This window comes from Pistacia vera, unplaced genomic scaffold (genome assembly GCF_008641045.1).
Source record: "Pistacia vera cultivar Batoury unplaced genomic scaffold, PisVer_v2 Contig1145, whole genome shotgun sequence".
Lineage (NCBI taxonomy): Eukaryota > Viridiplantae > Streptophyta > Magnoliopsida > Sapindales > Anacardiaceae > Pistacia > Pistacia vera.
In genome coordinates this window covers 184,096-210,483 of record NW_022195188.1, presented here as the reverse complement: position 1 = coordinate 210,483, position 26,388 = coordinate 184,096, and the positions used below count along the sequence as shown (strand labels likewise).

General features: G+C 37.2%; 1 protein-coding gene and 2 pseudogenes across 1 annotated transcript; 1 reads left to right on the top strand and 2 right to left on the bottom strand.

The window, feature by feature from the left end:
* Nucleotides 1-6,796: 6,796 nt before the first annotated feature.
* LOC116145848 lies at nucleotides 6,797-9,451 on the bottom strand (annotated as a pseudogene).
* A 2,236-nt stretch (nucleotides 9,452-11,687) lies between these two features.
* Nucleotides 11,688-12,538, bottom strand: LOC116145839 (annotated as a pseudogene).
* Nucleotides 12,539-14,744: 2,206 nt separating this feature from the next.
* On the top strand, nucleotides 14,745-17,239 carry LOC116145864 (transmembrane 9 superfamily member 12-like). Its single transcript, XM_031431305.1, has 2 exons — nucleotides 14,745-14,898; nucleotides 15,173-17,239. The coding sequence occupies exon 2, from the start codon at nucleotides 15,281-15,283 to the stop codon at nucleotides 17,237-17,239; it is 1,959 nt and encodes a 652-aa protein (XP_031287165.1). The 5' UTR covers nucleotides 14,745-14,898; nucleotides 15,173-15,280.
* The last annotated feature ends 9,149 nt before the right edge of the window (nucleotides 17,240-26,388 follow it).

Below are 26,388 nucleotides of genomic sequence, written 5' to 3'. Positions count from 1 at the left end.
TAGAGCAATAAAGGTTTTACCTTTGTGCCAGGTGAATAATGCATAGTCATTTTTGGACTGAACAAATCCTATGCCAATGAGAGCTTTGCTGAATTTCTCATTCCATTGTTGGGATGCCTGTTTGAGGCCATAGAGGGATTTTCGTAGACGACATACTGTATTCTCTCCTTGCCTACGAATGCTGGGAGGAAGATCCATATAAATTTCTTCACGAAGATCACCATGAAGGAAAGCATTGTTAACATCCATTTGATGGAGAGACCAGTCATGAACGGAAGCCACTGTAAGGAAAGTACGAACAGTGACATGTTTGGCTATTGGTGAGAATGTCTCTTGATAATCAAAGCCCTCACGCTAAGTGAAGCCTTTAGCTACCAATCAAGCTTTGTAATGTTCGATGGATCCATCAGCACGGTGCTTGATTTTGTAGACCCATTTACAACCAATGGGTTTTCTGTTAGAGGGACAAGACACTAGATCCCAAGTATGATTCTGAGTCAGAGCAGTAAGTTCATCAGCCATTGCTTAACGCCAGTGAGAGTATTGAACAATATCTGAGTAACTAATGGGTTCTCGATCGGCAGAGATGTGACTGATATAGGTTTTGTGTACAGGAGAGAGACTTTCATAACTCATATAACTGGAGGTAGGATATAATGTACTTGAGGAATTGGAAATAGTAGGACATTCATAATTTGCTATCCAGATTGAAGGTCGGGTCTACCGAGTACTGCGGCGTGTGGGAATAACTGGAACTAGAACAGTGGATCCTGGTGTGGAAACAGCTAGAATAGGGGTTCTGGGTGAGGAACCAGTAGTAGGAATCTGAATATGTGTTTCTTCTTGAGGATCATTAGTGGTTGCTGTATCAGAATCATTGGTAGTGTAGTCAGGCTGAGGAACCGGAGGATCTGGTATCATATAGGCCTGCAATCGAACCGAACATGAACGAACAGGCCCGTTCGAAAATCGTTCGATAAGCATGTTCGATTATTCGTGTTCGTGTTCGTGTTCGCGTTCGAACGAACATAGGATGTGTGTTCGTGTTCGTTCGATTAACAAAAAGCTCGTTCGTGTTCGTTCGATTAACAAAAAGCTCGTTCGTGTTCGTTCGACTAACTTGTTCGACTAACTCGTTCGACTAATTCGTTCGATAATTTTTAAATACCTGTTCGAATAACTTGTTCGATAACTTGTAAATACATGTTCGAATAACTCGTTTGAATACCTGTTCGAATAAAAAATATACACCAACTTTCCAATTGATGCTCTAAAAAACAAATATGCAACAATTTATAATTCATACCCATTTAATTCAACATTTGAAAATAAACCAACTCTCTATCTATATTTATATTTTAAACAAATCAATAAAAACTCAGTAAATTAAAATAACTAACCATCATAAATAATAAAACTTCAAAATAAATTAAACAGAACAATAAATCGTTCAAAACAAATTTAGTTCCATATCAAACATGACACAAACAAAAAGAATTTGTTTACATATATATTTATTATCATTACATAAATTATCATAAATATTTTAAATGTTTACATATATATTTTGTATCAACGCGCATAAATTTATAGTGAAATGAAAATCTATTGTAATATATGATCAATACATATGTGTGATTAATTTGTTATATATAAATATATATTATTATTACTGTCTACATATACATTTTGTATCAACACCCATAAATTCATAGTGAAATGAGGGTCTATTATAATATATGATCAACATATATGTGTGATTAATTTGTTATATATAATGTATAATTGTGTATATACAAAATTATTATCATACATATATTAATCATAGGTTAAATATGTTATGAAATTACCAAAATTATAGGTTATCATATATTTATTATCATTACATAAATTATCATAAATATTTTAAATGTTTACATATATATTTTGTATCAACACTCATAAATTTATAGTGGAATGAAAGTCTATTGTAATATATGATCAATACATATGTTATCATTATTGTCTACATATATATTTTGTATCAACACCTATAAATTCATAGTGGTATGAGGGTTTATTGTAATATATGATCTATACAAATGTGTGATTAATTTAGGTTTAATTAAACTATTATATTATTAAATTTGTTATACTATACATCGCTTGATTATACAATATGTTATGTTTATCAATTTACCATACTATATTTATTATTTATTAATTGAAATGCTATCTTATAATATTTAATTATTGATTACATTTAGAAAAATATGAAGCTATTATGTTATTGAATTTACTATATTATATATCACTTGATTATACAATCTATTATGTTATTAAATTTGCCATGCTAGTTATCATAATAATTTATTACTTTTTAATGAAAATGTTATATACTTATATATTTAATTATTGATGACATTTGGAAAAAAAAAAAAAATCAAAACATATTATATATATAAGAAAAATAAAAGTATCATAATATTTTATTATTGATTACCATTAAAAAAAAATTTATCCAAACTAAATCAAACATAATATAAAAATGAAAAAAAAAATTAAATTATAATAATGCATAACATGTTTTTCGAACATAAACGAACGAACAATCGAAGGATTGTTCGCGAACGGATGGATTAGTCGAACTTATAGTGATCGCGAACATAATCGAATGAACAACCCCTGTTCGAACTCGATCGAACATATTATCGAACGAATATCGTACTGTTCGCGAACATTATCAAATAGTAATCGAACGAACAACAAACGTTCGCGAACTGTTCGGTTCGTTTGCAGCCCCAGTATCATATAGAATAGAGTATCCTGTTGGATAATATTTTCAAGAATCAGTCTGGGTGATGTAGATGTAATAATGGTATCTCTAGCAAACGAAAAAGTGTCTTCATGAAACACAACATCTCTGGAGATTAGGAACTTGTTTTCAACTAGATCATATAGCTTGTAACCTTTTTGAAGCATAGGATATCCTATAACTATACAACGGGTGGCCTGGGTACCAAACTTGTCATGGGAGCTAAGGGTGGCAGCATAACAAAGGCAACCAAAAACTCGGATGTGGTAAAGAGCTGGTGGCTTCTTGAACAGTATCTCATAAGGAGTCTTACCATGAAGAACTCTGGTTGGCATGCAATTGACTAGGTATGTGGCTATGATCACACAATCGCCCCAAAAAGAAACAGGTATATGGGCTTGGTGTTTGAGGGCACAAGCTACTTCAAGTAGATGACGGTGTTTTCTTTCGACAACCCCATTTTGTTGTGATGTATATATGTAAGAGCTTTCATGCAAAATGCCAAGAGATAAAAATAGAGATGAACAATTATAATTAAAGAACTCCCTAGCATTGTCCTTTCTAACTCTTTGTACAGAAGTACAAAACTGGGTGGTGACCATGGACATGAAATTCTTAATGTGAGTAAGTGTTTGAGATTTGGATTGCATGAGGAATGTCCATGTACCCCGGGAAAAGTCATCAACAATGGTGAGAAAAAATCTAGATTCATCATGATTTGGGGTGTGTTAGGGCCCTAAATAACAAGATGGATTAAAGCAAAAGGTTGGGTTGTAGTGGAAGTGCTATGTGGAAAGGTAACGCGAGCTTGTTTAGCCAATGGAAATATAGGACACTGAGGGTGAGGGATAGTTGCACTATGACCTAATCGTTGATGAAGAATAAAAGAATTTTTATTAATCATCGTATTACAATGGGAAATTTTATTTTGAGTACAAGTAGGGAAATTTTTAGGAGACTTAGCAGGTGCCTAGTAGTAAAGACCTCTATTGACTTTACCCAAGCCCATCAGTTTCCCAGTCAAAGGGTCCTGAAATTTACATGTGTTAGGACAAAACTCTACAGTGCAACTATTGTCTTCACATATTTTGGATACTAAGATAAGATTGAAATGAAATGAAGGAACACATAACACATTTTTAAGTGATAAATTGGCAGATCAGTGGACGGTTCGTATATGAGTAGCTGGGGTGATATTTCCGTTCGGCATACCAACGGAAGTGGATGAGGTAGTGGAAATTGTGGTAAAAATTTTGGGTGACAAATGATGCGATCACTAGCCCCTGAATCAATAATCCACATATTAGTTATGAGTACATTAAAACAGTAAGAGGTACTAGCATAAGATGCGGTGGGAGCAGTCAGGGCATTGTTCAGTAATTGGAGCAATTGATTATATTGTTTCGGGTTGAGAGTAGGTGCTGATTGATTTCCAAGAAAAACTTGGAAAGAAGAAGAATGATCATTTCTCTCCTTGTTGTTGGAATCCGGACGGCCATGTAATCTCTAACAATGGTCTTGATCATGATTTCTTCTTTTGCAATAATCACAATATAATTGATTTTTATTAAATCTTGAATTTCCCGACCCATTTGACCCAGATCCAGACCCATTTGACCCATTTCCAAATCTAGTTGACCAAGATGTTGACCTGTTTGACCCATAGCATGACGTGGCATGATTAGAATCGTGAGATGCATTTAAAAACGTGATGACTTTCTGGCTGTCAGATCTTAAGATAAAATCTGAGCCTTTCATCCTATCATGTATAAGAGAAGGTTTTTCACCTTCATTGTGCCCTAGCTGCTGTGAATCCCCATTTTCTCTCAACCCTGCCAACGCTATTAAATCCGATGATGTTCTGTCAGAGTTCAACTGGCATTGGCTTTCATCTTGCACCGCCAGTTGAAAACTCCAGCGGAGAGAGGGTGGTGGAGACATGGCTAGTACCTGTGTCCTGAAGAGAGAAAACCGTCATTTAATCCAAGCAAAAAATGTGACAATCGGTTGCGATCTCGCATGCTGTGGTATTGATTGAGTGTTTCCGGTGGCCCTTCAAGTGTTTCTTCGGCAACATCTAACTCGTTCCAAATGGCAGAGAGCCGATTGAAATAAGTTGTGACCGAGTTGTTCCCTTGCTTGAGTTCGATGAGATGTTGCCGGAGAGTGAAAATTTTGGCAAGATCGAGCTTCCCATACATCTCCTTGATGTTAGCCTAGATTTCGACAACCATTTCTGTTGGTGGGAGCCCAACCGCAACCTCTAACAAAAGGCAATTGCTGATCCATGAGCGGACCAGCATATTGCAACGATTCCAATGGCGTTGAAGATGAGGTTGCGGCGGTGGTTGAAAAGCCCAATCAAGAAATGAATCTTTGTCTTTGGTGATGAGGGCTCGTCGAAAATCGCTAGACCAAGAGGCATAGTTGTTAGATTCAGTGAGGGTTTGTTTGATGAGGACTAATTCAGGTCCATTGGAGACCGGTGAGAAGAGAACATTGCCTGGTTCAGGGCGATTGTTCCTGGTGAAAATGATTTGAAAAGGGTGCAGGTAGGGATTTGGATCTGAACCCGATGTCGGAATAGAATCCGGGTTGTAACCCGATATTCCAAGAGAGGCTAGGTCAGGCCTTGAATGGGTAAAAGATTTCGGGTTGTAACCCGACATTCCATATGGATAACCGGTTGGGTCAAGCCTGTTTTGAATTGTTTGGGCTTGGGTTGTAGTAGGTAGAGATTGATTGTTTGGGCCGGAGCTGTGTTGGTTGTCTGTGGTGATTGGGCTGTTAGTTGGCCCGTCTAGGCTTGTTGTAGTTGTATTTGGGTTAAGTTCCATGTTGAAGGTTAATGGTGTTTTTTTATTGTTTGCAGGGAAAAAGAGAAAGAAGCTGAGTTGAAAGGCAAGAATAAGCTGTTAGTTGTGCTCTGATACCATGTAAGGAATCAAGATAGAGACCAAGAGCAGGACAAAGAGAAGCAGTTCAAGACAATGACACTACGGGAGCATGCCCAATAAAAGAAAAAGAGAGAATAAATTTGTATATTCAATGTATTGTAAGCCTATACAATTGTCCAATTTATACATCTTTGTAAATGTAAAAAAAAAAAAAAAAAAGGAAAGTAATGAATATAAAGATCCCTATAATTGTTCAATCAATCACTTGAATTAAGTTGATTGATTGAAACTCTAANGGGTGGAAACTTGTAGATTCACAAACCTTTTCATATTAATCCATCTCTTAATCTGGTGCCAAATCAATTGGAAGTGAAACTCGGAAAAGATTGAGAATGGGAGAGATTGAAATTCATATAAAATAGATTATGGTCAATTTCAGTACTATAATCCATTTTACTTTGATTCAGCCTGTACTCTGCTATATATAAAGGTCATAAATGCACAAATCGTCGTCAGTCTCTCGATCAAGTAACATTAACAGAAATCATTGGTGAATGAACGATTCTCTGTTTTTCTCCGAGTGTAATTTTCCACTCGTTAATTTAACAAGATATTGCTCTTGAGATTGGTGTATATCAGTTGGCCACGCAGCTTACTCGAGCTGAATTTAATTGTATCACTATCACACCTTAATTCTACAAATTTTGAAATTGGCTTATTAAATCATTAATTCTCTATCAGAGAAACAGAGAGCTATGTTTAAAACACAACTGTTGTTTTTAGGGTGTGTTATATGATATAATACAAAATTACTTGAACAAGAACTGCTTTTTTTCATTTTTGGTAAATGTTAATTTTACAAAGAATAAAGCAATACACCTAACCTAAAGGAGAGGATCTCCCCATCACCTTGAGACACACCAAGGACCAAGAAACAGCAAAAAGAACAAGAAAGGCACAATCCTTTACAAATCAGCCCACCCCAGTTAAAAAAAAAAAGGTCCTTGGATGCCTATACACAGAAACCACAAAACAACCCAGCAAGATGAACAAAGCTGCTGCACTCCCCAGCAGGACGAAGGGGCCAAAAACAAATAGAAGGCACTCAGCGAACTACCAAAACTTCAACAACAGTCAACAGGTCAACACCAGCAGACCACAACCACAACCCGCCATAATTAGAAACATGAGAGTGGAAAAAACCACACCAGCAGACCATCATCTCCCAACCAGCCAACCGAGGACCCAAACCTCCCCAAGCCAGAGCAAACCCCATAAAGGGCCATCTGCCAGCAAACACATACCGAAGGTCACAAACGGGAAACCTCCAGCAAGCTGCCACAAGAAAACAGCCAACTGAGAGTAGCCAAAATCCGGCCTCAACCACCCCGCAGCAATCTCCAGAGAACAAATCAGGTGCCAACAAAACAAGCCACACCCGGTACCACCATCAAACAACCACTTACAAAACGCTGCCAAACCATCACATAACATCAAAAACAGCCAGTAAGAACAGTCAGCAGCTTCCACCAGAAAACGGGCCATAACCAATTCCACCCCTTATTGCTGATAGCTAAAAAATCAGTCTGTGACTTTAACCAAAAGAGGAAAATAAAACAAATAAACACCCCAAACATAGGGCATATGCTGCTTCCCCAAAGATCTATCTGAACCTGGGAACTCTCCCACAAATCATCCTCCCAACCGAACCTGAGAATACCATCCTGCACAGCAACACAACCGCAGAGATAAAAAACACACCTGCACCAAAACCCAGCCAGGCAAAACAAGAAATGCTTTACGAGAAGAAACACTTCAAAGCAACAACATTTTATCATGTCATGATCAATAATTCCCCTATATAATCTCCCATTCCACTTAAAATTTCGATTTTATAATTATGGATTAATATCTCCAGAAGTAACAACATTTGATTATAAAAAGAAATGTAAATGAGGGAGAACTAACATCATGATTTTGAGATATTTAATTACTTTTCTTGTACTGAAGCATTAAATGTGCGGAGAACGAGCCAGCTGATTGTTGATATTGAACCCAACCCATTGTTATATTTTGATTTCATATTTGACATTTAGTTGGCAACTACTTGAAAAGGAAGGAAAGGAACAAAATTCATCATATCATAGACTCATAATCAGACTCATACAAATAATACTTCGACCAACTGCAATTCAAAATTAAAATTACATCAAATCTTTATTACAAGTTATAAAATTTCAGAGTACCTAGTTACCTAATACCATATATATTGTGCTCACTCAGTCCTCTCCACAATCCGTACCGGGAAGCCACCTTTCATCTTGGCAGTCAAATGTGCAACAAACTCCGGCTCAACACCCTTTTCCATCGTTGGCACCACCTTAAACCTCTTGAAAACCCCAGACACAACCCTCTTCATTTGCAAAAATGCCATCTCTTTCCCTAAACAAATCCTAGGCCCTGCCTGAAACACCGGATACGTGTACGGATCTCTCCCCTCAAAACTCCATTTCCCATCTTCCTCTCTCTTCAACCACCTTTCTGGCTTGAACTCTGGCCAATCTGCTTCCCATCGCATATGGAAGGTACGACACTCGCATTCCCTTCTTCACTACGATCTCGTCGGGTAGTACGTCGTCGTTTTCTGCTAACTTGGTGTCTGCTGGTACCGGTGGATAGAATCTCATGCTCTCGCAGAGTGACGCATGAGTGTACATCATGTCTTTTATATCTTCATAAACTGGTGTGTCTGATTTTTCTTTGATTTCGTCGAGAATTTGTTTTTCAGCTTGTGGGTGTTCAGAGATCAGCCAAAAATACCATGTCAAAGCTTTCGATGTGGTGTCTCGACCGGCCAGTGTAAAGCTGATGATTATGTCGCTGACAAATTTTTCGTCGTATTGACCGGAGCTCAAGAATCGTGACAAAAGATCCATGGATTCAGGCGAGGAGTTTTCTTTAAGTTTTTGTTTCTTTTCTTTTATGATGTTTCTAGAAAATTCTTGAACCTCAAAAGTCGCAATTTTTAGACGCTTTTCAGAACCAATATTGAGAACCCGTTTTATCTTCTAGAGTATTGGTAAAGGTACGTGAAATCTTTCGCTGCTAATCCTAACACCTTCGTCAAAAGCTCGTGCGAACTTAGCTTCTGGAAAAGACGGCAACAGGTACTCAGGATCGTACCCGAAAGCAATCTTGCATGTATTATCAAACGCAAACCTTTGAAGAACATCTTGAAAATCGAGGACGTCATTGTTGGCTGCAGCCCACTCTAATATGGGAATAAGGCGATCAGAGAGCTCAGTTTCAACAACGGTTTCAACAAATTTACGGAGAGATTTGGTGTTGAATTCTTGGCTCGAAATTTGTCTTTGGAACTTCCATTGTTCGCCATTGCCAAGAAAGTCGAAGAGAGTTGTTCGGAATTCTCTGCTTTTGGGTAGTTGTAGAAGTTAGTTTTGAGAATATGCTGGACATTGGCTGGGTTAGCAGTCAAGTAAGTGACGGTGCCCAGTACCTTAGGCAAAGCAAATGTTGCAGTGGCGGTGTTTTGGAGAATGGAAGTAGACCACTGGATTAATTGGTTTCGGTTTGCTAAAATGGAGAAGAAGGAGCCCACTAATGGGTAGGATTTGGGGAAAATATCAGTGGAAGGATATGATGATCCTTTAGATTTGGTGGTTCTGGCTTTGGTGATGAGAAAGAAGACAAGTAATGTGAGACCGAAAAGGAGAAATGAAGTTAAAAGCTGAAGCGACATGTTTGGCTAGTGTTTATATGGAAACTGGAGGTTATGCATTGAGAGAAAGTCGGGTGGTGGTATTTATAAGGTGTCCAACGGCCGTTGATCGGTCAAAAGGCTTGGACAGACATCTCATCAGTCATGTTTCTAGATTTCATTTTTGGGTGAATAAAAAATAGTAGGAAATATGTGGGAATAGTTGATGGATATCAAAAGTGAATGCCTGAATGGGAGTCTGTTGGTGGGGTGGCCCAGAAATTGTTTTCGCCTGTCAGTTGCCATTACTTGCAAATTGGCTCAAAGGATCTGTAGAAGTGTGAACTCAAGAAATCACTTTCCAAAGCCATTTTCAATATGTTACTGGAAACTATTTAGAACATGACTGATAACGTTTGCAAGATCGTCACTATACAGCCACCTGTCATAAATTGTCACAACTTTAATTGCATCAAGCAGCTTATCAGTATTCAGTCGTAGACACTAGACACGCTTCCTGGAATTCTAGATGATTAATATTTGAAATTTAAATCCCCATTTTTAAAGTGTTTCATTGTTTTTAATTTTATGAGTTTTTTTTACCAGGAGTATGGGAGCATCATAAGAGCCATGGGCCTTGGATCGAATACAAAATGGAAAAAATTACAGTTAGAAAGCCCTACGGTTGAATAGTGTATTGTACGCTTAATATTTTTTTTGCAGCTGCATGAAAAGAATCATTTATTGTAAGGAAGCGTTTAGTTCAGAGAATGTTAGATTACTGGAATCTTATATTACCTTAAAGATTACTGGGAATCTTTAGGAAAATGTGTTTGGTTAATTGGTGGGTATGTTATATTAATATGTTTGGTTAGGGGGAATAAATTGGTGGGTATGTTATTTAAATTACCAAATTATTCTATTTTAAAATATTAATATTAATATAATATTATTTTTATTATTAATTTTTGAATAATTTCTTTTAACCCTCAATATTTCAGATTTAGATAAAACACCCCCGCTTATATAAAACTTTAATTTATGATGAAATCACCCCCACCACCTCCTGCCGCCACCGCAAATCATCGCCGGAGTCCTTAAAAAAGACTGAGATTCGCTGGGAGGCTCTAGAAGGCTTCGATGTTGGCCTAAAATGGCCATATCAGGCTAGATCTGGCCGTTAACGGTCGGATCCCTGGCCACTGACGGCCAGATCTGGCCGTTAACAGCCGGATCCCTAGCCATTAACGGCCATGGACCAGATCTATTCAGACCAAAATAGATTCTGGCTATTAATGGCTAGGGATCTGGCCGTTAACTGCCAGATCTAGCCTGATATGGCTGTTTTCGGCCGTTAATATGGACTGAAACGACCATATCAAAGCCTCCTGAGCCTCCCACCGAATCTCGTTCTTTTTTAAGGACTCCAACGACTTTTCGGCAGCAGTCCCTAGTGGTTGGCCTACTGTCGGTGGTGGTGGTGGCGGCTGGGTGGCAGTGGTGGTCTGTAAATTGTTTTAAATATAAGGGCATTATTGTCCAAAAATTTAATTAAACAAAGGTAAAATTGAAATAGGATATTAATGTAAATTTATTTTAAAATAGGGGCATTATTGTCCAAAATTTTTATAGGGATAGGATTGTAACAAAAAAAGATAACCCTGGTAATCTTAGAATACCTAAGAAAACGGAGGTAATCAGATTACCTCTAATATTACCAATAGTGGTTACTATTGGTATTTGAAGATTACCGGTATCTTATATTACTTGACAACTAAACATGATAATCAAGTAATATAAGATGACTTAACTCCAGTAATCTCACATAATCTCTAACCAAACGCCTCCTAAGAGTAATACTATATAAACAATCATTTTTTATAAACTTTCTTTCACAACCCTGACGTGGTAGTTCGTAATTGGTCAGTTTGTAATTAATTAGTGAGACTCATATGGGATCCGTTGTGAACTAACCAATTATAAACTATCACATCAGGATTGTGAGAAAGGGTTATTGATGTAGTATTATTGTTATTGTAAATGGATACTACATTGTAACCATTCCCGAAGGCTGGCCCAAGAAACTGCGAATAGGCTGGCCCATTCCATAAATATAACATTCGCGAAATCGAGTGTCAAATCTAACCACGAGATCTAACTCGAGTTAAAAACTACCCGAAAAAACTAATCACAACATTTAGCATTTCTATCGTTTTATTACTCACTTTTCACTTTAATTTAACCTAATATAAAACAACACCCATGCTCTCCTTCTCTTTCACGTAAGGCGTGACAAAAGATCCATGGATTCAGGCGAGGAGTTTTCTTTAAGTTTTTGTTTCTTTTCTTTTATGATGTTTCTAGAAAATTCTTGAACCTCAAAAGTCGCAATTTTTAGACGCTTTTCAGAACCAATATTGAGAACTCGTTTTATCTTCCAGAGTATTAGTAAAGGTGCGTGAAATCTTTCGCTGCTAATCCTAACACCTTCGTCAAAAGCTCGTGCGAACTTAGCTTCTGGAAAAGACGGCAACAGGTACTCAGGATCGTACCCGAAAGCAATCTTGCATGTATTATCAAACGCAAACCTTTGAAGAACATCTTGAAAATCGAGGACGTCATTGTTGGCTGCAGCCCACTCTAATATGGGAATAAGGCGATCAGAGAGCTCGGTTTCAACAACGGTTTCAACAAATTTACGGAGAGATTTGGTGTTGAATTCTTGGCTCGAAATTTGTCTTTGGAACTTCCATTGTTCGCCATTGCCAAGAAAGTCGAAGAGAGTTGTTCGGAATTCTCTGCTTTTGGGTAGTTGTAGAAGTTAGTTTTGAGAATATGCTGGACATTGGCTGGGTTAGCAGTCAAGTAAGTGACGGTGCCCAGTACCTTAGGCAAAGCAAATGTTGCAGTGGCGGTGTTTTGGAGAATGGAAGTAGACCACTGGATTAATTGGTTTCGGTTTGCTAAAATGGAGAAGAAGGAGCCCACTAATGGGTAGGATTTGGGGAAAATATCAGTGGAAGGATATGATGATCCTTTAGATTTGGTGGTTCTGGCTTTGGTGATGAGAAAGAAGACAAGTAATGTGAGACCGAAAAGGAGAAATGAAGTTAAAAGCTGAAGCGACATGTTTGGCTAGTGTTTATATGGAAACTGGAGGTTATGCATTGAGAGAAAGTCGGGTGGTGGTATTTATAAGGTGTCCAACGGCCGTTGATCGGTCAAAAGGCTTGGACAGACATCTCATCAGTCATGTTTCTAGATTTCATTTTTGGGTGAATAAAAAATAGTAGGAAATATGTGGGAATAGTTGATGGATATCAAAAGTGAATGCCTGAATGGGAGTCTGTTGGTGGGGTGGCCCAGAAATTGTTTTCGCCTGTCAGTTGCCATTACTTGCAAATTGGCTCAAAGGATCTGTAGAAGTGTGAACTCAAGAAATCACTTTCCAAAGCCATTTTCAATATGTTACTGGAAACTATTTAGAACATGACTGATAACGTTTGCAAGATCGTCACTATACAGCCACCTGTCATAAATTGTCACAACTTTAATTGCATCAAGCAGCTTATCAGTATTCAGTCGTAGACACTAGACACGCTTCCTGGAATTCTAGATGATTAATATTTGAAATTTAAATCCCCATTTTTAAAGTGTTTCATTGTTTTTAATTTTATGAGTTTTTTTTACCAGGAGTATGGGAGCATCATAAGAGCCATGGGCCTTGGATCGAATACAAAATGGAAAAAATTACAGTTAGAAAGCCCTACGGTTGAATAGTGTATTGTACGCTTAATATTTTTTTTGCAGCTGCATGAAAAGAATCATTTATTGTAAGGAAGCGTTTAGTTCAGAGAATGTTAGATTACTGGAATCTTATATTACCTTAAAGATTACTGGGAATCTTTAGGAAAATGTGTTTGGTTAATTGGTGGGTATGTTATATTAATATGTTTGGTTAGGGGGAATAAATTGGTGGGTATGTTATTTAAATTACCAAATTATTCTATTTTAAAATATTAATATTAATATAATATTATTTTTATTATTAATTTTTGAATAATTTCTTTTAACCCTCAATATTTCAGATTTAGATAAAACACCCCCGCTTATATAAAACTTTAATTTATGATGAAATCACCCCCACCACCTCCTGCCGCCACCGCAAATCATCGCCGGAGTCCTTAAAAAAGACTGAGATTCGCTGGGAGGCTCTAGAAGGCTTCGATGTTGGCCTAAAATGGCCATATCAGGCTAGATCTGGCCGTTAACGGTCGGATCCCTGGCCACTGACGGCCAGATCTGGCCGTTAACAGCCGGATCCCTAGCCATTAACGGCCATGGACCAGATCTATTCAGACCAAAATAGATTCTGGCTATTAATGGCTAGGGATCTGGCCGTTAACTGCCAGATCTAGCCTGATATGGCTGTTTTCGGCCGTTAATATGGACTGAAACGACCATATCAAAGCCTCCTGAGCCTCCCACCGAATCTCGTTCTTTTTTAAGGACTCCAACGACTTTTCGGCAGCAGTCCCTAGTGGTTGGCCTACTGTCGGTGGTGGTGGTGGCGGCTGGGTGGCAGTGGTGGTCTGTAAATTGTTTTAAATATAAGGGCATTATTGTCCAAAAATTTAATTAAACAAAGGTAAAATTGAAATAGGATATTAATGTAAATTTATTTTAAAATAGGGGCATTATTGTCCAAAATTTTTATAGGGATAGGATTGTAACAAAAAAAGATAACCCTGGTAATCTTAGAATACCTAAGAAAACGGAGGTAATCAGATTACCTCTAATATTACCAATAGTGGTTACTATTGGTATTTGAAGATTACCGGTATCTTATATTACTTGACAACTAAACATGATAATCAAGTAATATAAGATGACTTAACTCCAGTAATCTCACATAATCTCTAACCAAACGCCTCCTAAGAGTAATACTATATAAACAATCATTTTTTATAAACTTTCTTTCACAACCCTGACGTGGTAGTTCGTAATTGGTCAGTTTGTAATTAATTAGTGAGACTCATATGGGATCCGTTGTGAACTAACCAATTATAAACTATCACATCAGGATTGTGAGAAAGGGTTATTGATGTAGTATTATTGTTATTGTAAATGGATACTACATTGTAACCATTCCCGAAGGCTGGCCCAAGAAACTGCGAATAGGCTGGCCCATTCCATAAATATAACATTCGCGAAATCGAGTGTCAAATCTAACCACGAGATCTAACTCGAGTTAAAAACTACCCGAAAAAACTAATCACAACATTTAGCATTTCTATCGTTTTATTACTCACTTTTCACTTTAATTTAACCTAATATAAAACAACACCCATGCTCTCCTTCTCTTTCAGAAACCATCTCCTCTCCAACCAATTAAACTAACGCACCACACCCTCTGCTTCATTTTCACACATTCGGATCCTTCCCAGATTTCTGCCCATCTCCAATTTATCTCTCCAGATTTGCTTCAGGTACGCTTCTATCACTTCACTCTTATTGCTTGTGTGAGCTTTCAAGGATTCGTCATTTATATTTATGAAGCTTGATCTATTTGTTGTTAATTTGTAGATTTTGTATGTGTTGTTTGCATGTGACTTAATTTGATCTGATTAAAATACAACATGTCGGTTTGTGGATCTATGCATGTTTGTTAAGACTTAAGAGTAGAAATTTGTTATTAGTTTACTTGTTTTTATACAAGAGATGATGTTGAGAGGTTGACAAAATTAAGTTTGTTGGATGTAGATTTCGTGTTGAATGCGCATGTTAACGTCGTTTGAGAGAAAATATGGAGTGTTTGCATTATTTGGTTGATTTGAGCGGGCATTTTTGTCACTGAAACCGAAGAAGAAAATGCCCACAATTAATTGGGCTTTTCTCCTTGTGTTGTTGTTCCTGCAAGTTTGCAATGGGTTTTATTTGCCCGGAAGTTATATGCACACGTACTCAAATAGGGAGCCCATATTTGCCAAAGTTAATTCATTGACTTCCATTGAGACTGAGCTTCCGTATAGTTACTATAGTTTGCCTTATTGTACACCACTTGGTGGGGTCAAGAAAAGTGCGAAGAATCTTGGAGAACTCCTTATGGGAGATCAGATTGATAACTCCCCATATCGGTTTCGTATGAATCTGAATGAGACAATTTTTCTTTGCATTATGAATCCATTGAGTGAGCATGAGGTTAAGCTTTTGAAACAGAGAACACGGGATTTGTACCAAGTGAATATGATTTTGGACAATTTGCCTGTGATGAGATATGCAAAGCAAAATGGGGTTACTATTCAGTGGACTGGGTTCCCAGTGGGGTATACTCCGGCTAATAGTAATGATGATTACATTATTAATCATCTCAAGTTTACTGTTTTGGTTCATGAGTATGTGGGGAGTGGGGTTGAGATTATCGGTACTGGTGAAGAAGGTATGGGTGTGATTTTAGAATCTGATAATAAGAAGGCCGCTGGATATGAGATTGTTGGTTTTGAGGTTGTACCTTGCAGTGTTAAGCATGATCCAGAAGTTATGACAAAACTTCACATGTATGATAACATAACAACAGTGAAGTGCCCCTCAAAGCTTGACAAGTCTCAAATAATAAGGGAGCAAGAGAGAATATCATTCACATACGAGGTCGAATTTGTCAAGAGCAGTACAAGATGGCCATCTCGGTGGGATGCTTACTTGAAGATGGAAGGTGCTCGTGTCCACTGGTTCTCAATCCTTAATTCATTGATGGTGATAGTTTTCCTGGTTGGTATAGTGTTTGTCATATTCTTGAGGACTGTGAGAAGGGATTTGACAAGGTACGAGGAATTGGACAAGGAAGCTCAAGCACAAATGAATGAAGAACTTTCTGGCTGGAAGCTTGTTGTGGGTGATGTATTCAGAGAACCAGATCATTCAAAGCTTCTTTGTGTGATGGTTGGAGATGGAGTTCAAATTACTAGGATGGCGGTTGTCACAATTGTTTTTGCAGCCTTTGGTTTCATGTCACCAGCTTCACGAGGAATGCTATTGACAAGGATGATATTTCTATATCTTTTCTTGGGTATTGCTGCTGGTTATGTTGCTGTACGTATGTGGAGAACCATCAAGGGAACCTCTGAAGGATGGAGATCAGTCTCTTGGTCTGTTGCGTGCTTCTTTCCTGGAATTGTCTTTGTTATTCTAACAGTATTGAACTTCATTCTTTGGGGCAGCAAGAGTACTGGTGCCATTCCCATTTCTCTCTATTTTGTGCTCTTGTCACTTTGGTTCTGCATTTCTGTGCCGCTCACTCTATTGGGTGGATTCTTTGGGACCCAAGCTGAGGCAATTCAGTATCCTGTACGAACCAACCAGATTCCTAGAGAAATACCTGCTCGCAAGTATCCATCATGGCTTCTTGTTCTTGGTGCAGGAACTCTTCCATTTGGAACCCTATTCATTGAACTTTTCTTCATTCTCTCCAGCATCTGGCTAGGAAGGTTCTATTATGTGTTTGGGTTTCTGCTGATAGTTTTGTTATTGCTGGTTGTTGTTTGTGCGAAAGTATCCGTGGTTCTTACATACATGCATCTTTGTGTTGAGGATTGGCGGTGGTGGTGGAAGGCATTCTTTGCTTCAGGTTCAGTTGCACTCTATGTGTTCCTGTACTCGATCAATTACTTGGTCTTTGACCTGCAGAGTTTGAGTGGGCCGGTGTCTGTTGTACTTTATCTTGGTTATTCGCTGATTATGGCAGTTGCTATCATGTTGTCCACTGGCACCATCGGCTTCCTAATGTCTTTCAACTTTGTCCATTACCTATTCTCATCTGAGAAGATTGATTAAAAGTTACCGTTGTTGTGATTCCTCATCGAACTGTGAATCTTCATAGACTGGGTGGAGAAGGCTCCAGTACGTAGAGAAGGAGTTTTCTTGGTTCATCATTAGAAGATATGATAGATTTAGAGGTGGTGATTTTCTATCTTATTACCCTCTATATTGGCATTTCGTTATTCTCATTTTAACTAGTTTTGAGCTACATTTGAATTACGCGTCTCAGTTTACATTAGTTGTTCTACAAAATTGTAATGGTTGGTTTTTCTATCATTGTATTTTGTTTTCATTTTATCATTCAAGAGACACGGTTAAATGGTCATTTTATCTATCACCACAGTTTAATTCCCTCTTGGAAAGTGTGTTGGTGCAGTGAATTTTTTCTAAATGGATGTTGCTACTTGCTACGGCTTCGATTATTTAAGTTTTTAGAATAGTATTCTATTCTGAATAGGATTTAATCAAATAGGATAGGATTCTAAAAATATGTTTAGTGTATTTTTTTAAATAGTTTTTGAAAAAATTTAGATTATTTTTTAACCCTCCCCACCCCACAAATAGAAGTTTATAAATTAAAAAAAAAAAAACTCTCCCACCCACCTAATTATTGCAACAATCGACAACCATCATCGGACAGTGGCCAGAAGTCATTGGAATGACACAATTAATTGGATTTGATCGGTCGTGCGTCGATTTGGCTAGATCTATCATGGAGATTTGGCTGTTGACAACCACATCTGGCTAGAAAAAGCCATCAATGTAACAAATATGTATTTTATTAGATTGGATATGATAGTTGGGGTGGGGGATATCGATTGGAGATTATGTAAATTAAGTTGAATCCTTTTTGTTACCATTCGAAATATATGGGTTAACTTATGGAGTTAACGACTTTTTTTCACCCAAATAATGGTGTAACGGCACTTTCTCAGACTTTTAAAATACCAATTTATTACCTAAACATTAGATTTTGTTAACAGTTTTCCTTAAAAATAGTGATATTCACTGTAAAGATCGAAATACCCCCACCAAAGAGCAATCCCCAATCCCTAGCCACTGCAATTTAAAGTTTCGCGTGCCTCAGCCTAAATTCTGACCGATTCTAGCACCAAAAATTGACCTCGTCCCCACCATTCAACTCACTGATGTCCCCCCACCAAAACCCCCTCTCACCCCCAACACACAATCACTCCTCAATCATCGATGCCACTTGGAGTGGGCCAATTTGTCGAGCAATTGGTGTGCACCGATGAAAGAGTGCAAAATGGCTACTGTCGGCAATGGAAACAACCTAGAAAACCAACACAATCATCCCTCAAACATTCAATAAGCCCAAACAAACGCAAAGAAACATCAAATCGAAGCCAATTTCACAGGAATATAAAAACCCAATCACGACGATGGAGGCAAGTTCGGTCGACGATAGATGGGCTAACAGGTGGGGTTTGGGGGGTTTTGTAGTGTGGAGTTCGGTAGTTCGAATGATGGTGTTGGATTCGATTTTGGCCGCCATTAGCCACCATAATTTGTTTTAGAACACGAAACCCTAACAAGGCGATGGTTGGTGAACGGTGGGAGGAGAGGATTGGAAACGTTGGGGGTTTTGGTTTATGGAGGATGGGGAAGCTGGTGGAGGGGTGGAGGAAAGTCAACAACATCGGATTCTAGCCAAAATAGTCTGGAGAAGGGTATGCGCGCATGAGGACTCCAATGGTGGTTTCGATAAGGACCGTGGAAGATGGGTTTTGATGAAGGAGGCATGAGGAACAAGATGGTGGTGGCAGGGAGTCACAAAAATGCCGGAATTGGCCAGCGATGAAAAAAGGGTAGTCGTGATTAGAGGAAGGGAGATGAAAAAGAAGATGATCAATTAATTTACATTGACCGTCCTGCCCTTACTTATAAGACACTTTTGACTATTCTGTAATTCTCTATAATGAAATTTACAAATATAATTGAGCTTTGATAGTAAAATAGTATTTTAAAAATCGGTAGAAAAGTGACATTATATCATTATTCGGGTGGGAAAAAGTCATTAAGTCTAACTTATGCCGGCATTTTATTACATTGATGAAGTGATAAGTATTACACAGTGACTGCACACATTTGATAGATACTAGATAGGGTTAAATATAAGCAGGCCCGGCTCAAGGGGTAGGCAGGTGAGGCACCTGCCTAGGGCCCCAGAAAATAAGGGACCAAATTTTTTATAATTTTTTTAATATATTACAAAAAAAAAAAATGGTGTATGATTTTTTATCCAAGCCAGGAGGAAAAAAAAAAAAAAAGCCAAAAAGACCTGAATTTATTATAAATTTTTTACATATATTCCCACCCAAAGTTTGATAAAATAATAGTTTGTACATCTAGTTTCATATATTCCAATTTACACTCCTAAATTAACACATTAAATTTCTTTTAACAATAAAAAGTTAAATAGTCATTTACATGTCTCAAATTACTCAACCCCAATTCTATCACAAATTTGGACATTCACATAAATTATCTCCATCCCTCTTTCACTGCCAGTCGTTTGAAGCTGATTCTCATCAATTTTCTCACCAAAATTGACTGGAATCATCACTTTATCATTTTCCCAAGTGTTTTTCCAACCTTGATAGTCCTCGATTTGATCGATTTTTTACGAATCTCATAACCCAACTCCACCGTGCACGACAGCCATTTTTGATCTTTTCAGCATGTACCTGGCGTTGTTGGCCTTCCCTGACACCACCATCTTCCTCCCCTCAACCCTCTCACCAAAATCCCTATCATAACTCATTCGCTTACTCCGTCAAATCGGCGGCCACCAATTCCTTTTAGCTTGTGACTTCTCAAGCCTTTTCTGGCCAATCCAAGCATTGGAAATTACCTATTTCACCACCCATCACTTTTCCAATATCTGCTCTCTACAACCCCCTACCAACCTGACCCAGTTAGCCTGCCGATCGTTATTCACATCTCTAGTGATTTTGCATCTCAAAAGACAAGAAAATAAATTTGATATATTTTTTTTAATATATGTTTATATTATTAGAAGGCTCCCAAAGTAATTTTTATCTTGGGTCACAAATGTTCTTGAGATGGCCCTGAATATAAGGGTTTGGTAATGGTGCCGTCTGGTAAACACCATGTTAAATTTGGTAATTAATACCATGTCGAGAAGGGAGATAGTCTTGAAATCTACATCTAGAAAATCATCAATCGGTTTCTCCATATATGTTATACGCATTGGGAGTAGCATGAAATCATTGCATACACCAGCTGTAATCCTTGTTAAGCGATAACTTGAAAACCTAAAGAAAGGTTTAAGAGAAACAGACAACTTTACTCCTTTTCAACCGCCTATAAAAAAAACCAGTTTGGACAGGTATCAATCGAATGACCAATTATTCCTTTTGCGTTTGGTAGTTAATTGTGGCCCTGCCCTGCTAAGCTCAATATTTTTCATTTCATTAATTTTTAGTTTTTTTAAAACTTTTTATGAAAATAGAACGAATATAGTCAAGTAGGTTAAAATTTTGGCAACCAGTCCCAACAAATTTTAACAATATATATGGTTAAACACCATAAGCATATTAAACGGAATACAGATCTACTGTAACAATCCATTGCCAAACCGGATTTACACCCATAAAAACAACCGAAAATAGACTCTTCATACGCATTTGATCAGATGAACACTTTCGTCTGCCTAAGTTAAACATTAAAAAGGATATATAAAGAGCTGCACACATATCATTATCAAATTTAGAAATAGCATAGGAGGCAAAATAGTTGAACTTAGAAAACAGGATGTTTCATAAAGAGCTTATACAAACCGGAAGTTAAACCGAAACTCAGGTCAAGTCTATGTATATAGAGTTACAAGTCTATGCTTGCTTTATTTATATTTTCTAATAGACTGTATCAGATGTAAATACTACTTGTGAACCGAAGATAGACGAACTTGAACTTGAAGTTCCACATCCAAGTCCAAGCAGCTGTCAGTTATTTTGGGCATAGGGGTTGGTGAAGCCAGGGCCATCGTCTTTGGTATTTGGCTCAGCATTGTTCCAATTCATATAGGCGTCTACAGGATCCTCCTCCAGTGTCCCCAGGAGGCTTTCGCTGTTGTTCCCAGAAGCAGCAAGTGCTGCACTCAAGTCTTCCAGATACTCAGTTCCTGAATATTTCTTCCCATTTGAAGTTGACATATTGTTGGTTCCAGAGTAAGCTGTATTTCCAGAATAATTTTCATTAGAAGTTGTCAAGTCATTGACTGCAGAATAAGCTGAAGCTGCACTTCCGCAATGATTCCCTTTAGAAGTTGTAAAGTTGTCGAGTGCAGGATAAGTTGGAGTTCCAGAATAATTTCCATTAGTAGTGAAGTCATTGGCCACAGGATAAGCTACACTTCCAGAATAATTCCCTTCAGATGATGTCAAGCTATTGATCACAGGATAAGCCGCACTTCCAGAACAATTCCCTTTAGAAGTTGTCAGGTCATTGATCACAGAATGATATGCAGTTCCAGAATAATTACCTTCAGATGTTTCCAAGTCATTGATCACAGGTTGAGCTGTTCTACCAGAATAATTCCTGTTAGAAGTTGGAAAGTTGTTGGCTGCAGAGTACGTTGCTGCTCCAGAGTATTGTTCAATGCAAGTTGGGAAGTTGTGGGCAGCAGAGTAACTTGTACTTCCTGAATAGTTGCCATTCGAAGTTAAGAAGTTGTTTTCTGCAGAATAATTTGCACTTCCAGAATCGTTCCCGCTAGAGGTTGGGAAGTTGTTGGCTGCAGAAAATATCGCTCTTCCAAAATAGTTCCCACTAGGATTTGTCAAGTCACTGATCACAGGATGAGCAGAAGTTCCAGAATAATTCCCGTTCAAGGTTGGGAAGTTGTTGGTTGCAGAATAAACAGCACATCCAGAATAGTTTCCATTAGAGGGTGGGAAGTTGTTGCCTGCAAAATAAGTTGCACTTCCAGAATAGTTCCCATTAGTTGGGAAGATGTTGGCTGCCGAATTAGCTGCAATTCCCAGATAATTCCTGTTTGAATTTGGGAAGTCATTGGTTGAAAAATCAGCTGCATTCTGAGGCTGATAACCATAAGCTGCATTTTGGGATTGATAACCACGTGCTGCACTCTGAGGCTGATTATGATAACCTGCATTTTGGGGCAGAAAACTCTGAGTTTGGTCTTTGAGGCCAACATTCACATCAATAGCATTGATTGGATTATATGCTGGGAAAGAAAACCCAATCGAGGCCATTAAGCTTGCGGTTGCAGAAGCAACATCCTGGGGCAGAAAACTCGGGGTTTGCTGTTTGAGGTTGACCTGCACATTGTTAGCATTTGTTGAATTATATGCAGGAAATGAATACCCATCTGAAGTCATGTTGCTTCTTGTTTCAGAATAAGCAACTTTCTGGTTCTGGAGCTGGTAACCTCTGGAACTGCTAGCTTGCTTCTGAAGGCTGAGACACTCTTCGATTCTCTCAAGTGTATTATTTTGTGGATAGGTATTCTTCTGGTTGGAATTCAAAGAGGGTGTTGTCGCTTTTGTTCCTACCCCAGCAAGATCGTTCCTGAAAATACTTGGTACGCCTCCATCTGCTCCTGAAATATATTGATTGACAAACTCCTTATAGGCATTTTCTAGTTCACCGTCTATGTATTTATTACGTGCTTCCTGAGACATTCACAAAACATTTCTTAGCCAGCATGGTGACAGTTTTATTATGAAACATAAAACAAATCATAAATTCGTAATAGATCTGATTGAGTTGCTGGAATTCAACTATCTTGAGAATGCTTTGAGAAACTACTTCTTTTGATAGGTAATGTACTACAAATATTTAAAAGGTATACAGACTAAAACATTTGCTTAAAAAAGATTCAAGTATCAACTATCAACAAAGTGACAACTTTAAAAGCTAATAAATCAAAATTAGCCCCTTTTGCTAAAATCTAAAGCCCAGTAATGAAAAAAATATATATTCCTTTACAGAAAATTTATTTGCAGTCATTACAAGAAGTAAAGAACTTACTTGGAGTTTCTGATAAAGCTGTCCGCGCTCCCTCTGTTTTGCTTCTGTAGTTTTCTGGGCTTTGGAGCCTTTGGATTTGGCATCCCTATCTCATAAAACAAACTAATAGTTGTTAGCCTACCTTTATACCACAGGAAATTATACCTTTAACATAAGCAGATTAATGGCCAATAGAGGAGATAATAATGACATAGTTATCATACCCTTTTGCACGGACTGGTCGGTTGCTTCTGGAAGTTCTGATTTTATGGCCTCCAAATCGTCGAGAAGCTGAGGCATTGTTCATTCAATGGCATAGAAAGTAGAAATGTCAGCTTAATCTAACCAGAGATTATGTATATCATTTAAAAAAACAAAAGTAAAAAAATATAAACCTTTATATAGATGCCTCTTTTACTTTGTTCCCTTCGTCTTCACAATTTATTTTGTTTTGAAATGGTCATTATTCATTGAAGCATAAAACATGATCAAAGTACTAAATTTTTGTTGTCGAATTCTTAATTTTTTTTTTCTTTCCTGTCTTATCTTTTAGTCTAAGTACAACTATTTCATTGGGATTTCTCCATTCTTTATGAATGCAGCAAATTAAGCACAAGCAGAGATTTCTACTGCAAATGTGACAGGATTGGAACTAAATGTTTTCATCGAACCTTATGAAGTGTGATGAAGTGATGAATGTAAGTTAATTAATATAAACCTATACATCCTGTTTTCTATTTGCAATTTTACTTCTGAAGTTCTGATGTTGCATAAATACCTATTTCTGCCTGAACTGCTTATACATCAACTAAACCAAAAGGATTCAAGTCTCTTGTTCAAGTGAGTAGCCATAAATTCTATTATTCTTGTAACAGTATGATTTTTCTTTTGCATGCCTTTCGAAACATTAGGGCATAGCCAATATGAATCCATTAAGTTTGTCCTCTCCACTTAAACGTTATAATCAAATACAGCTGTCTTTAAAATTCTCATTTAGAAAAGAGAGAAATACTTGGATTAATGTTTAAATGCAACCAGTAATGTTTTTAAGGCTACCTTACCTTGTTATATTATAGAAATGATATAAGAGCACAGTTTTAACTATATTTTTTTCATATTTTCATTTGAATGACATGTTTATAATACCTATTGTGTATCATTGATGTCTATCTGTTTATGTCAACTTTTTTCAAATCTCATATAGCTGCAAAATCTTGTTTGAAAGTAAAGGGAAGCTTTCAATTTTCTTCTATTTATTTCTGCTAGGAAAAATTGATGAACCTAAATTTTCACAAAAAGAATGTGTGGAAAACAAAACATGGAAAGATTCAATAACAATGAAATTTGAAACAAGCATGTAACTTTAGCTAAACCGTAACTTACGGATCTTTGGAATCTCCTTTAATTCCTTCACTGTAACTTTCCCCATTCTGAACTTCTGTAATAGATCTAATATTAGTACTTTGTAGCAAATAACAGTTATTTCCTGGTTTACTACCAATATTTCGGATTTAGCTGCTAAAATGACAGAAAATTTAGTAGTCAAAACATACCTGGAGGTGACTCTTTACATGAAAAAGAGTCAGTCCATCGAGATCCATAGCAGTTTGTACAGCTTTCGGTGTTGCTCCTAAAAGCATGAAAAACTAGCATGAGCCGGGGATTCATTGATTTACAAATTAGGAAATACTATAATTTTTTAGTAATGACTCAAATCATTATAAAGCATAAAACCATCTCCCCTAATAATGAATGAGAAGAAGATGCCAACAGGAAATGAAGTTCAAAAAAAAAAAAAAAATTTGTTAGATTTCTCTAAAAACAGTGAAGATAACCAACTAGACTTTATATAAATCATAGAGTCAACTGCACGAATGTCATTAAAGAAATTTAAGGTTGCATCATCACTCTAGTAACTTTTCGGAAACTTGTTTTGTCACCCTACAGGGAAACGGTTCTTTCTATCTACCTCAACTTACATCCTTGCATTGCTGTGATCTTGCAAAATTTTCAACCTCAAACATTTAACTCCACAACGGGATAATAATGTTTAGCCTCTCAATATTATTGGAACTTTTATCACTTTGTTCCAGCTGGTTCAAATTCTAGTTCTTATGTGTAAATTCATCTCTGTTCTCCTGTCTTGACAGTAATAATACTACACTTGAGGAGCATATGCATTTTCATATCTTAATTATGTAATCTCCCAAAATCAGTAACTTTGTAAAAGGAAACATGGTTAATCACACAAATTCTAGAGAGCAACATTTAGTAGTTTATAGAAAAAGGAATAGAGGTTACATTAAATAATTTATTGGGACTAAACAAAAATAATTTGTAAGGTAAATGCTTAAACATGAATGTGAAGACACACAAGCCCTATACTGGAATGAAATACAAAGATGCTGGATCAGAAAGGGAAAGAATGAATGAAAATCTTTAATGTAACATTGGTTTTATCTACATATAACCATCAAAATGCCAGATTTTTCATTGATATACCAAATTTGAATCGCAAGGACATGTTAGATGTCATTAAACCAAGTATGGAATGCTATACTAGGCGACAGACGCGTGTCAAAGAGAAGGGAAATATCAACAACATTCCGAATCCTCAAAACTATTAGAACACGACAAACATTATAAAGAAAACGTTGACAATCTGATTCCAATTAAAACCACAAGAACACTACAAATATCTTCAAAATAGTTTATTATAATAAGGATGACAACTTGCCACAAGCATCAGGCAGAGTTAACGGTATTCCTGGACACATTATAACAGAAACCGAAAACTGAATGCTTTTTCTAATACGAAAAAAATGTTTTCATCATCAACAATCAAGAGATTTAGTATTGTTACAAACCAATCCGAGAAAGATTTCGTTTGCAATCATCAAGAAGCACAAACTTCCCAGCTTACTGTTAAGGCAATCATATTGAAGTATCACACATTGAAAAGCAAGATAAGCTGGAAAAACTGAACTAACATATGTGTCACAAGAAATGAGACAATCATAGTGAAATATATGTGTTCATATGCTTTTGGTAGAAAAAGAATGCCATTATTCTGCTTATGTCAACAAGACTATAAGAATTTCAGCATGCAAAATGAATAACTTTAAACAACTTGGACATTAGGGGAA